The 14900-nt window shown below is 43.2% G+C and overlaps 1 protein-coding gene across 1 annotated transcript in view; it reads left to right on the plus strand.

The window, feature by feature from the left end:
* Positions 1-7284: 7284 nt before the first annotated feature.
* The window catches only part of adam19a (ADAM metallopeptidase domain 19a), a 104028-nt gene continuing 96412 nt past the window's right edge, over positions 7285-14900 (plus strand). Inside the window, exon 1 of the mRNA XM_010887970.5 lies at positions 7285-7506. Coding sequence (XP_010886272.2) covers positions 7377-7506 — 130 coding nt within the window. The 5' untranslated portion in view covers positions 7285-7376. The remainder of the gene's footprint in view (positions 7507-14900) is intronic.

The following is a 14900-nucleotide window of genomic DNA, read 5'->3' on the forward strand; positions in this document are numbered from 1 at the left end:
TCCCCTGGTCCTAACTGTAGTATTGATGTAGACCTACATCTCTCCCCTGGTCCTAACTGTAGTATTGATGTAGACCTACATCTCTCCCCTGGTCCTAACTGTAGTGTTGATGTAGACCTACATCCCTCCCCTGGTCCTAACTGTAGTGTTGATGTAGGCCTACATCCCTCCCCTGGTCCTAACTGTAGTGTATATGTAGACCTACATCCCTCCCCTGGTCCTAACTGTAGTGTTGATGTAGGCCTACATCACTCCGCTGGTCCTAACTGTATTTTAGGTACAGACCTACATCACTCCTCTGATCCTAACTGTATTGTGAGGGTAAAGATGCTACATTCACATATGAAGTTGTTTCATTCTAATATCATTATAGGTGAAATGTCCTAATGTTTTATTGTGCATTTAATCTAGCTGTATTGCTTTTACAACATAATTAAAACTGAAGGAGCCCAATAGATTTTCTTCAACAATCATTTTCAAGATTATAATTATTCAGGGAACCGAGACATCAGACAACTGTTTAGCATTTGTGATGAAAGATTTTTTATTTCAACTCCCACAAGCAGCCTCATTCTGTGTGACTTTTTGTTGCACACAATTGATTTACTTCAACATATCTTGAAGATAGATGATTCAGTACATTCAGTTAATTGAATAGATGAGCTCCCGAACAACACATCAAACTGTTCAACTGGAACTTGCAAACCACCAAAACTGTTGACTTTGTGCCAGACCCATATAATGTATTAAGATTCTGAAAAAATCTAAATAATATAGCTAAGAACGGCTGTGCTTAGTCTCAATATTGGCAAAATTCTGAGACAAGCAAAATTATATTTAGTCCAGAAAGGACTTTCCACTAGACAGCACAACTACATAAAAATAGATAAATAATGAAATCAAAACAATAGCTTTTTTCCTTTATTTATAGTAAAGGTACAGAATATGGGTAGCAGTGTGGTTATGTTTAGGTTTAAAACGTTACTTCTATGTTAGCTAGTGACAACTTTAATCACTAATGAAGGCCATACACTGTGGGTAGCTATATTTAAGCAATAAGTCTTGAGAGGGTGTGACATATGATGATAATAGCTGTTCGTAGGCACACAGAGTGCCTGGACACAGTGCTTAGTCGGGGTATATTGGCATTACATCAAAATCCCCAGAGATGCCATATAGCTATTATAAACCAGTTGCCAACACAGTTAAAGCAGTAAAAAGTAATGTGATGTCATACCTGTGGTATATGAGGTCAGACTCATAAGTTCATGGACAGAAAAGCCTCTCTATGTTAAAAATGTTGTTGACTTTATCTTCTCTCATAGTAGACGCTAAATATTATGGAAATGAAGCGGCACTGGGCTGTTTTTATTTTTAAATTGGATATGAATGATCAATCCTGGCTTTCTTACACCGGCAATCTCATTTGCTTTCGATCTCTTAGGACGGAGCGCCATATTACCCTGCTGAGTCCAATCAGGGCCTTAATCAACCCCTGCCGAGATCGATCTTAGTGGTCAGTTGAGGATTCGAAGCGTGAAACTGCAAAGGCACGGACTGCCGGAAGTGCCCTCCTTTAATACTCCCAATATTAACATTTACACGGCCGGTGATATGCAACTTGTTCTCTTTGTCAATTTCCAATTGGATTCACTCGGAAAACATAATTGCAGAAAAATCTACACGCGCCCCCCCAACCACCCGACCCCCACCTCCTTCCCCTCATTTCCTCCGTCCCTGTCCATCCGTGAAATGTCTCATTGCCAGTTAAAAAAATAAAATAGATACTGCGCGGGATTGTAAAGTTTGAGATTTACAGTTATGTTTATTTCCATTATGGAACCTCATTTTCCAAAAGGGGTTTCCATGCGTGACTGTTTTAAAAGCTGAGACTCATAATAAGAGACAAGGCACTGCTGCTTCACACCTCCTGACATAAAAATACTTTCGGATCTAAATGATGCTGTGTAGTGACTACCCATTTTTAATTCCCGAAGCAACACAGCCTCCCAATGAATGTGGCCTGAGTGTAGCACAGGCAACCAAGTAGACAGCGTTCACGTTCACATACGGACGGTACATCGCTACACTTCCTGTAATTTGTTAGCCAAATGGCCTGGCGCCATCTTGCCCTGTTGCATAATTAGGTGTCTTATCTTCTTAGTGTGTGGTCCTCAGATACACAACCCTGGCTTCAAATACCGGGATGTGAAACGCAATTACTGTACAAAAGAGGCCGACTATAAGGCTCTTATCGCCGCCTGTACTCCTCTTAATTAACTTATTCTCTGTGAAAAATTATTTCTGTCCCTGTGGTGGGAAACGCAGAAATTGGCTGTCCTCGTTGGACTGTGGCATGTTGCATTTGCTCTCCATTGTCAATAATAAAAAGCAACGTCTCTGCCCTTCTCTTACGTAGAAAAGGTTCAAATTATCATCACATCTGGAGGAATGCTGAAATTGAATTATTATAACTTAAAGAAAGTATTCGTAATCTTAGCTGCTGGAGAGATATAAGGCAGCATGGGAAGTATATGTGTGTGTGGGTGTAAAATTACACTTGCAGGGATAGTAAAAGAAGGCCTGTGCATATAGGAAAATCTGGCCACATGGCTGAGAGTGGAGTTAAAAAAAAACGATGATTTAAAAAAAAAATTATGTATTTATTTAGGGTGACCACACTGAGAAAATTTCACATTTAAAAGAGCTCACAATTTGAAAGGGAGGAAAAAAATACTAGGATGTGACTTATTAGAGGAAGGGGTTAGTGTTGAAGTGAAGGGTTAAGGTGAAGGCTGGGTTACAGTTATGTTCAGGGAATACGGAACATTTAGGATTAAGTTTCTGGTCCACGCAAGGAGAAAGAAATGCGTGTGTGTGTGTGTATGTGTGTAAGCCAATGGAGAGAAACGGCCCACAGATTGATAAACCTGGGCCCGTTGCTCTATAAAGCGTGGCAGACTCCCCAGGCGGCTCTGCTATTAACATCAGTTCTGAGGAAGGAAACCTTTGACGGGTTTCTTTTTTTCAGGGACAGGATGTCACTTGCAGTACACAATGAACTCACCACACTGAGCCAACGCGGCAGAGCGGACATCAGTAAAACAGGCCCCACATCATGTTGCCATGTGCTACATGAATAAGTCATTTGGTGATACAGGCCTTTTCCTCCCCTACAGGGCCGCGTCTTTGCCAACTGCAGAACCCTGGCGGGCTTTGAACCCATGGGGCTTCGGTCGCTAGGACGTTCAGTTCGGCGGCCGGAACTGGCACGGTTCCGTTTACGGTCCGTTTCTCCCCTAGCGATGCCACGCCCGAAAAAACTAAAAGCTCTGAAAAACACAGGGCGTCGTTGCGCCGAGGCGGGATCTCCTCCAACCTCTAGCCATCCATTCGTCGTCCCTCTCTCCTTCGCTGTCCTGTGGGGGTGTGGTGTGGGCGGGGGGGTGGCTGACCAAGTGTGTCGCTGGTCAACTGGTGCTTTTTTGTATCTCCGTAGAAACAGCTTGAGGACCCAACATGAACCTTTTGTATGCTTATCTGCTATGTCAGACAAACAGCTTAGAGCAGCATTGTTCTTACTGATATGCCTCTTTTTGTCTCGCTCTTTCTTTCTCGCTCATTCTCTATCTCTTTTTGTTTCTCTCGATCTCTCTCTCTCTCTCTTTCTCTTTCTCTCCTTCAGGCCCTACTCCAAGTCTGGGCCCTGGCAATTTCTTTGTGCCCAGCTACGCTTCAAAACAAACGGATTCGCATCCATTTATCACTCGCGCAGCCTCTCGGACCGGGCTGTTTGGACGTGTTGTAAAATAAGCTTTTTTGTTGTCGTTGGCGTTGTCCAAGCAGTTGCAGTTTTGAGCTCCAGCGTTAGCAGCTTAAGGCCTCAGTAGACACTTTGTTCTGTGTTCAAGAATAAAAAAAACTTTTAAAAACGGAACCCAACACTTTGAAGTCACAATATAGATATATTGTATGCATTAAAAGAGAATAAAGGACAGAACAATATGTCTGTGTGCTAACGATACTGCATGTAGAGCAAAGTGATATTGTAAAGTGTGATATGTTTGTATGCTGTGCACTGAAAGGGCATTTTCTATCGCATGCAATTAAAAATAGGTTTTTAGTTGTTGTAATGAAAGTTCCTTGACAGATAGAAATTGTTTGTTGTTCTTTGAAAATGCTAATTTCTAGTTGCTTAGAGTCATGCATAAGCTTATTTCAAAACTTTGAAATGAATGAATTAACGAATGTGTGGTTGGAATGTTAATTGATTTTGTGTTATTTCGTGTATGGTCTGTGAGCCTGGGTTTTGTGGTGCCATATGGGTTTGTAGGATTCTTGTCTGTGTCTTATTCCTTCCGGGTCAAGAATACGCTCAACCGCCACGTGAAGCCAGCAGCTGTGACGCAAGGACCATATCCAAATTCCTTGATGTAAAAAAAAAATTGATTTCAAGTGAGTGAAGTGGGTTGGGTATGTTCAGAATAATAGCTGCTGCATAGTGAGAGCTGGAGAGCAGGTGTATGTGTGTGTGTGTGTGATTCAGAATGATGGTGATGAGTCAGTGTTTAAAGCCTGGGTGCTTGAAGAAGACAAATGAAAGGGGAGCACCTTCCAGCTCACTGGTAGTCCCTGCTCTGCAATCAAGAGAAATGTTTCTTCGGAAAGAGAATGTCGTTGTTAATTTCAAGTCTGTGTGTGTGTGTGTGAATGTGTGTGTGTGTGTGTGTGCGAGTTGGCGCACACGAGCCTTCTCTAGTTAAGACTACCAGTTCAAATAAAGATTAGGTTGTAATCATACCAGATTTACTGTCTGAAATACACCGTACGTATGACATTTCTTCACACAAAATATTTTTTTCTCTCAGAACCAAGGCATTCCACTTCTCAATCAATAAGCGGTGACACTGCATGATGGGTAATTTGTTTGGTGTCAGCTGAGGTGAAGTGTAGAGTAATGCGAAATGTACTTAAAGTCAATTGCATTTCCGAGAAAGCACAGCAATATCTTCCTCTCCGTTCAGTTTCCTCCTCTGATGCTAACCATGACAGTGAGCGAATGACTGAAAATCACCGGCTAATGTGTTGAGGGCAAGCAACTGCCTGGCACAGTTCAGAAAGACCAGGAAAACTGGCTGGAATACGAGGAAGACCAGGAAGTCTGTCTGGAAGACCAGGAAGTCTGGATGTGCATTTTCCTACAGGATTAGAAGCTGGCACAGGGATTTGAAAATGTAGTGTGAAGAGTGATTGTTTTTGTAAAGACATAGGCTGTACCTCTCTTTACAGGGTAATGTACACTTTCCTATTTAAAGCCTTAACATTTAAATGTTTTTATTTTCCATGCTTTTTTCTTACCTTGTTGGACCAAACCAACCCTGTTTCCAGTGGGCTTTGTGTATTGTTCGAGAGACTTGCTCCCCTTTTAAGTCTTAAGCCTTGATCATTCAAATGAAAACAAGTATTTAACAAAAACCTGAGAAGCATGGACTCCAGCTAACACAAAAGATCAACACATTTGTGTGATAACCAAATGAACAAAAGCAATGTCCAGCATCCCTTAAGCCGGGCTTTGAAATGTTGCCGGTCTGGCGTGGATGGCAGAAAAAAAAACATTTTCCAGACGAGGGGAATTTAAATCCGTCTTACCCCCCCCCCCCGGGTCGGATGTCCAAATCCGAAACCCATAATTCCAGTCAGAGATCATGAGCGTGGCAGTGACACTTAGTCGACAGCTTCGGAGAGGAAGAGGGAGAGGGACAGTGTTTTTGGCCATCTTCCTGTAATCTCTACGGCCCGGCTAACGCTTCTTGGAGTGCTGGCCCTCTCAAGCATGGCCTGCGTCCTAAATTACACTGTAGTGGACTCCGTCTGACCTCGGCCACTCAAGGTCCAGCTAAGAAGCAGGGAGCTACACGGGGGATGAGGTTTAACTTGGGACACACCCATGCCTATAATGGGTTTTGGTTTTCGAAGCCAGCTAGCAGATGATCTTGATACTTTAGGGGAAACAGATAGCTTTTTGGAGTGGATCTGGCAGTGGGCTATTTCATTCAGCTTCTGACAGAGAACGGAGGGTGAGAGGGAAGACAACGGGCCAATGTTTTCAGTAGGTTTTTTTCCCAGAGTCAGTTGGCTGTGGGTTTTTTTTGGTTCAGTGGGCTACACAGGGCCGAGTCCGGGTCGCTGGGGGTGAAATGTTTTGTAAAGTGGATATTTTTTGGAGTCAGAGCAGCACAGGAGTTCCGTACTGGCGGGCAGAGTTGTGCTCATTTCCATTTAATCTACAATCAATTCAAAACTAAAATTCTCTTGAATTATTTTCAGTTAGGATAGAAATTAATTTGAATTGGCATTTTGTTCTTTTTATGGCACTTCAAATGGATTTGAATGTAGCCCCCCTGTTGCAGTATGTGTCATAAATGTCATCAGTGAAACTAGCTAGATATAACAGCATATTATGTCTTTACTATAGACAGGCCACAGAGGCCAAATCTTTGAAGTTAAGGCCTAGAGAGATTTAAAGGAAGATTTCACAATTTAACAACTTGGCGTTGTCACTTAATATGTGTTCAGTTTTGAAAGGTCCTTTGTCATTCCTCCATGCTAAAATTTTTAACATGGATTATTCAAGGAGTTTTAAAATGGCAACCGGCTTGGAAATGGGCAACCCATTTCACAAATGGCACTATCCAATGAATTATTCATTTTCCATTTTATAAAACTGAATATATGCAAATTCGTCACAAATAATTCATATACTGTACATTTAAAGCAACGGAATCTCGTGAGTTCAAATCACCCAGAATTAATGAGTTCTCTACCTTCAAGCCTCTCAGATGCCTACAAAAGAAGATACCTATTTTTCTGCGTTCTTATTGGCCAGGTGAACATGAGTCAGAGGTGCTCAGAAAAAGTTTGCTAGCACATTTGACATGTTCCTTAATAATTCCTTAATAGTCCAATAGTTAATGAAGCATGTTCTCCTTCAATTACTCCCTGTGATTAATTCTGGCTGAAAAACTAACTGCAGCTCATGATGCTTTTACACATGCAGCCCATTTCTTATCTTTCAACAAATTGATAGCAAAATAGCAAAACTATTTGTTTATAAAAAAAATTCAGTATTGGATTGCCAGTTTAAACTCAGCGCTTTTTTTGGGGTAGGGGCAGTTGAAACGGGAATTTTACTGAGTTGCTTTTTGCATGTAACCGGGAAACGGGTTGAGGCTGGGCTGGGCTCGCTGTTAATCAGATCCATTTCTTGTTTTCGTGCGTGCGCCGTTCCGGATTCAAAGCAGAGAGAGCTGAAGAGAAAATCAGAGCGAGCGAACAACGGGACGGGAGGACGGATAACGGTACCAAGGACCACAGGGATGTACAGCAAACATAGACAAAAAAATGCCCAAATATCACCGGCTCAGTGTGGACGTTCGCTTATTATGCTTTCTTTGCTACTACTGAATGGCATACTTGAAAGGGCAAGCGGAGATACCCGGGAACAAGGTAAAGAGAAGAGAAATAGAGGCACGCGACCTCCTTCTGTAGCCTAGGCTACTTACAAAGTTATCTTCCTCTTTTGTATCTACCAGTTGCGTGTGGTGTGGCTACACGCAGGCATTGCCGTTAAGTCCCTTTCTTTAGGGATAGAAAGCAGACAGCCCCGTATCCCTTTCACGGAACTTTTAATGTTCGAAAACGTAGTGGGCTTATGTGAGCGGTCCAACTTTCCACGGAGCGGTTTGAATGCTAGCAGACTGTATAATGTCCATAAAAGGAAGAGTATCAGGGAGTGGGCTTGCTTGTAGCCTATTTGTTGTAGTCATCTGTACAGTATGGCATTTGTGTTCTACCATGCCAAGAACAGCTTAGCCATTTTTATGAAGTGAAAAGTCATTTATTGCATAGGCTGTTTGTTTGAAAGTGATAGGTGATATTAGGTATTTCGAATGTAGTTGATGCTGACTTAAAACATAATTGCATTACTTGTCTCGGAGTTTGTTACGAACACACTGTTGTAAATTGAACCATAACGTTTTATGGAGCTCGTTCAGCATAATATCACGATGGGAGTCAAACTGAACAGTAGGCTATCAGGAAAATAAGGAGAATTTGTCATATTCAATCCAATCCTGGATGGGGATTTACAAAACATTATTAGGTACATTATTCAGGCGTTTTTATTAACTCTATGCTGAAAGTACAAAGAACATACTTTTTTATATTACTATTTGGAAGTCATTGTGAATTATACTTTTTTATTTTATACACAACCCTGTTTTCATTAATTAACCTTTCATAACACAATGCAATATTTGAAATACCAAAAAACAAAAACCATTCTGATGAAATGTTTCTGTTACTTATTCAAAGTGTTTGTCTGGTTTACAGAGGTTGAGAAATTGTCGAATGAAAAAAAATTGTTTGTACCGTTACAATAATTGTTTATCATAGATAAGATGGGCTGCAGTTCTATCGGACTATTAGCTCTAGCTAATATGCTGTGGGCTGTTAGATCAGTTTCAATTAACCTAAATATCATATTGTTCTAGTGTGAGACCTTGACTGTAATCTAAATATGTTCACAAAATCTTGTGTTATACTGGCTAACCACGCCCCCAGGATCCAAGTCTGTGGCTCTATATGTGCTGAATATCCGTTCAGGTTAAACATCTACCTCTGTGCCAAATTTGGTGCTTTTACATGTATTTTGGTATTATTCTACATTTTATACTAGACAGAATGCACCGCTGGTATACTAAACAGAGATGATCTTTCATCCTTCAGGTAAACACAACAATCACTGCAAATTGTGTTTTTATGTCAGTAACTGGTGGCTTTACAAAGTGCTGACATTTTGTACAGATCAAATAAGGTTTTTGCATTTACTGTCTCTTTCTTTGCCCATAGGGGTCAACCGTTGTCCCGTTGTTGCTGTGAGGGTTAATAAAAAGCAAACGAGTTTAGTTCCAATTCAGTTCACATTATGTTCAGATGCCTGCACTTTTAATGTTGTCCTTCAATGCGGAACATTTTTGTACGTTTTGACATGTGGTGCAAAACCTAATAAATGGGTTTTGTTCCAATATCATCCTTTCGTGACTCCTGTGACTCCCGTGGTGGCAGCCAGATGTCAAACGGCGAAATCACGAATCTCTTTTAACACACCAGTTCGATTCTCGATGCGTGGTCTTGTGCCTACGTGACACTTCATCACCAGTACACCTTTTTGTCATGCTGGCTATTCAAAAACCAGAGCATATGTTTAGTTCACCCAACTGCAACTGTTTTGAGTGCTTTGCCGTGATGAACGATGACGACTTCCAAAACAAGAAAGTTCTACAGTAGTTGCGTTGAAATATAAATGAATGGTGGCTTAGAAGAAAACATAGTTTTTTCAGGCCTCTTAGGTACTGTTATAAATGTCTGACCAACATAGTTTGTACTTGCTATTTTCAGTTTTATGGTTTAGAATCATCCCAGAAAAGTGAGGGTAGTCTTTTGTACTCATGATCTGCTCTAAATAGAGCTCACATACGTGTTTTGAAACACATTGTACACTCACACTGGTCTCGGTGCTTATATCTCAAGCAGGGAAAACTGAATCCAGTGCTCTAATTCTCAGAGTTGATACTAATAGAATACTGATACAAGTAATTTCAGACCATTTTGGAGTGAGATGAAACTGGGATCTAATCTGATAAAACCAACAAAGGCTTGAATATGGACACGATCCACGACTTGGGAAGTGGCGAGGGACTTAAAAATAATATAAAAATATCATTCAATTTCTTTTCAGACCACAAGTAATGCATTTGAAACAAGGTATTTTCTCTGTGATACCATCAACAGCGGTCTTTCTTTTAAAGCAATATTGGTGTTCCTTTTTCTTTTCTTTGGTCTAGATTAGTTGTTACTTAATTCTCATTCCTTCATTCAGATCCTTATTGGACTGTATATTTTCAACAGCTTTTGGGTTGGAGTTGTAGTTAGCCAAATCATCTCGTTTCCTTGATTGAAGGCCACTGCTAATATGGACTTGACTTAGCCTAAATTCATGGATTACATTTCTCTATTGTCCTCTCATCATCCCTCATAGTATTATAAAATGTGTCCCCGGTCAGCAGCAAGCATCTAACTTCGGAATGCTCCATATAGTTAATCAGTCTCATGGGAATCTGTCAGTTTGACATTGAAATAAAATTTAAAAAAATCACAGTTCCTGTCGTCTCTGGTACGGGCACGGTGTCTCTGGTACGGGCACGGTGTCTCTGGTACGGGCACGGTGTCTTCAGGATTTTGCCCGGCTCGTGTGCTTGTGGTGGTTTGGCGGTTGAACTTAAGAAGACGCACGTTGTACAGAACATCATCTATGGCTGTGTGCCTGACGTACACCCTCAGAAGTCAGTAAATGAATTTCAAGCAGGGGCTGCCATGCCGGTAGAGCTACGGGATGAAACAGCTGAGGCCTTTTTTGAGGTTTTTGTCTTTCAGGCAGCTCAGGCTTTGTTGATAGAGACAGTGGGGAGTGATAGAGGGCGAGAGCGTTTTTTACCGAAGGAGCCGTGGGTCTGAAGCTCGGCCATGCTGCAGCGGTACATGTGCCCATGAACACGTGGACTCACAGATAGCTATGATTCATACGCGACAATACGGGAGAGCCAGTATGTGCGGCTGCCCGTGCCAAGCGTGAATGAGGGAGCACAGAGCTCCGCCTTCCTAACTGGGATTTTGTCAGCCTTCCGCCTGCTGAACGTATCAAGTCCAGAGGTGCCTTTAAAGGTCAAGTCAGTGGTCATCTTGGGGGCATGTTTAGCGTCAGTGATGTCCATTATCTCCTCTGACATGCCGCTGCACGCGAAGGCAGTGGCCCGGGTCCCACAGAGTAAGGATAATACTGGCAATGGTGTCATTTTGTGTCAGGTTTTTGATGTGTCCCGAGTCTCAGAGGACATGGAGATACGGACTGGGGTTTGATTGTATTAATTCTGTGGGGACAGCGATAATGACGTGGAATAATTCATGTAAACAGAGCCTAAGACCACTATAGTGGAAACCCGGACAATTCGTCTGACTGCATTTATTTACTGTTGCGCGAGGCCTCAGGGATTGTTGTGGTGTTTTCCCGTTGTGGTTTGTAACTAAGCAAGTGAATGGTCTCCGTCTGGGGAACCAGTGATGGGAACCAGTGGAAACACTTAAATTTGTCGTCCCTCGGGTTGCACTGTCCCTTCCAAATGAATAATTCAGTCATCAGTCACTTGGCCAGCCCCCCCACTCGTGCACACTCCTGTACAGCGCCAGCGGCCCGGTCCGCCTCTCTGAAGGCTCCGCCTCTCCGTAGGCTCTGCCTTTCAGCGGCTCGGTTTGTGAACAAGTGGACTTGTTGTGTTACGGGAACGTGCCATGGGTTGAGAGCTCAGAGAGAGAGAGGGGGACAGAGCAGGCAGAGAGGGAGACAGAGAGGGAGAGTTCAACTTCAACGGAAGACGGTGGAGCGGGCGCAGACAGTATCAGGACTATTGTTCCCGCCTCTCTGAATAGCTCGCCGTCGGGCCACTCTCTCCAAAACGTCATGAGCGGTGACTGGGTGGTCGTGTTCCCGACCCGGGACGGTTTGACCGTACGTTCCCTGTTGGGGCTCGATCTCTAAAGGCCTGGTGCCGGGATGTGAGAACGCCTCGGCGCCCCAACGCATTGCCTCCGTCCCGGTGTTTGTTCTCTCAATTCAAGGGGCGTTTCAGACCACAGGGATGTAGTGGACCCCCCCCCCCCCCCAACACAACCGGGGTAATTGCACTGCTGTCGTATTGGAGGAGTTGCTACTTAAATTATTACATGGTTATATAACCTAAGTGCTGGAGAGGCTGTGTTCTTGAATCAATACCATTTTCCAGTTCCCACTGTCAAATTTGGAATAATGCCCACATAGCTTTGTGGAACCATACTTTCACAGCTCTTTTTCAGACTGGATTCAGGGCTGATCATTGTAGGTAAATCTGCACATCGTCCTGTGGTTCCCAAACTCTCCACTCATTATCTCTGTGCAAATGAACCCCTGCTCTCAAACTGGAGCAACTTTTCTTTTGCTTGACTGATTTTCCAGACTCCAGTATAGTGAGTTTGGAATTCACAGAGAGACTCTGGTATAGTGAGCAGGGAATTCCCAGAGAGACTCCAGTATAGTGAGTGTGGAATTCACAGAGAGACTCTAGTATAATGAGTGTGGAATTCAGAGAGACTCCAGTATAGTGAGTGTGGAATTCACAGAGAGACTCTAGTATAATGAGCAGGGAATTCACAGAGAGACTCCAGTATAGTGAGTGTGGAATTCACAGAGAGACTCTAGTATAATGAGTGTGGAATTCAGAGAGACTCCAGTATAGTGAGTGTGGAATTCACAGAGAGACTCTAGTATAATGAACAGGGAATTCACAGAGAGACTCCAGTATAGTGAACAGCGATTGTTTCCTGATGCCATTCATTGTGTGTTCACACGATTTAGCAGACACACTTATCCAGTGCAAGTACCTACATTTTCCAAACATATTTTGTACCCACCATGCACCCCCAGAGCCAGTACAGTGGGTTGCAAGATGGCGCCCACAGAGACGGCCTGTTACTAGTCTCTGGCCAACTTTGTCACAAGCGCTTGGCTCCCGTCTGCTGTGATGTCTGCCACACCGTATATGCCATCAACGTTTCATTTAGCCAACAAGACATGATGGATGCTGCCGTTAACATCCTCTATTATTGTCTCTAAACCCAATATTGCTCTGTAGTTTGTACAATAAAGATATTGCCAGAAAAATTGTTGTGTCCAAAAATACATAAAGGCAGGGATATTACGGCGAAGTATTCTTTGTGACATATCTGAGATAACACGCTGTGTGGAAGTCGGAAGTTAGTTTTAGTCATTCTTTTTTCCCGTGGAGATTCTCCTTCAAGAGACCTGTACATAAAGAAGATGGAATGCTCACACTGTCTGTGATATTCACCGCTCGCTCCCCCCAACTCTCTCTTTCTGTCTGTATCTGTATATATTCTCTCTCTATCCTCTATCTCTCCCTTTACTCTATGTCTCATGGCTGCAGGAGAACCTGTCAGATAGCTACATATATCATTGTTTTCACGCTGCGACAGCTTGCCGGGCTGGAATGCAGCCTTTTGCCAGAGTACCTTCCCGCTTCTTCAGGGTCCCCTGTGAGATGAAGAGGGAAACCGTGAGAGACGGAGGGAGACGGAGAGAGACAACGCTGGGAAGGCAGTGGGAGAGATGGTGTTTGTGGAAGTGTTTGTAGGTGAGGGAGGATAATCAGGGGTGTTTGAGCATGTGAAAGAGGGAACTCAAGTCGAGGCCACTAATGTGCCAGGCAGAGAAAGAGAGGGAGAGGGACACTGGTAGAGGGACTGTGAGGTAGGTAGATGGGTAGAGTGGGAGAGGAGAGAAAGGGAGATGTAGAGAGGACTGGATAGTAGAGAGAGAGAGAGAGAGCATCCTTCTCTCCGGCACGTTCCACAGACTGGACTGTCCTGTCCACAGTCACACGTCGCCTTGAGTTGTTTCCCGGGGACAAGAGTGTGCAGTCCTGACAGTGGAGCAGGTGTTCGATGGTCCCACCTCATTGTAATTTAAACTGGATGTAACGTCTTCAATCCGGCCTGTCCGAGTACATTGTGTCAAACCTAACAGGAGGAGTGGGTATAGCCGGCGGCGCTCGTTCCTTCGGACGGCAGGCAGGCCTCGGCAGCTTTGTAGAAACATCTCATCAGGCAAATGAGCCTGACCGCGGATGGAAGCAAAAAAAGGTTTTCCGTGACATGTTGTTATATTCGTTTGGTCTTCTCTTGTTCCCAGCATGCAGCGTTAGTCCTGAATCGTGAGCAAAGCATTGTTGGTAATTCAGTCTGCCGGGGTGCTGCAGATGATTAGCAAAAAGTGGATCATTATTTTTATGAATCACATGGACAGAGTCAGTGAGTCACAGCACAAGGCAGGTTCATTTTTTAGGAGGAAAGAAATGTCTCGCAACAATACAGAGCTGAGTCCATGGAAAGAATAATGATTTTCTTCTCCTCATCCACCTCACAAGCATTGTGTTTCTCCCCTCTACTGCTGCTTTTGATTTGAATATTTTATTTTCTTCTACCATTGCAGCTCAGGTCACATGAGTGTCTGGCTCATGAAAGCAAGATGAGTCTTTTTTTTTATTTGTTCCAAATAATGAAAGAAAATATATTTACGCCAACTGGCCACTTTATTAGGTAGATGTCTAGTATGAGGTAGGAACTGGTTTTGCCTCCATCTTATTCAAGGTTAGACACGTCAGACATTCTCGTCCGCCGTCTCTCTTTAATGAGGTGTTTTCCCATACAGAACTGCAGCTCACTGAATGTTTTTTTTTTCCCGTGTTTCGCACCATCTGCTGTAAACTAAAGACAGTGTAGTGTGTGAAAATCCCGGGAGATGCTGGAACCACCACATCTGGCGCCAACAATAACACCATGGTCAAAGTCGCTTAGGTCACAGGTCTTCCCCGGTCTAATGTTGGGCCGAACTAGAACCGAACCCATTGAACATGTCTGCATGCTTTACATGTTGAGTTGCGGCCACATCATTTGCCGTATGGCTATTTGCGTTTACAAGCAGGCGGACCCAGTGAAGAGGTAGGCTTCGTTGAGGGTATTTTTAACGATATGGTGGATATTTTAATTGGATAATTTTTTTGTGTGTTGGAATACTCTGCTCGGGAATGTTGTGGACACAGGAAACACTGAAAAATACATTGCCCGATTGTTTACTCAAGTCAAAGTGTTGTCGAACATGCCGTCTTAATGAACTAGCAGTGGCATTGAGGAAAGACAGAAGCCATTTTTTGCCTCAGTCTATTCCTCTGGTC

The sequence above is a fragment of the Esox lucius genome, chromosome 24 (genome assembly GCF_011004845.1).
Source record: "Esox lucius isolate fEsoLuc1 chromosome 24, fEsoLuc1.pri, whole genome shotgun sequence".
Taxonomy (NCBI): Eukaryota; Metazoa; Chordata; class Actinopteri; order Esociformes; family Esocidae; genus Esox; species Esox lucius.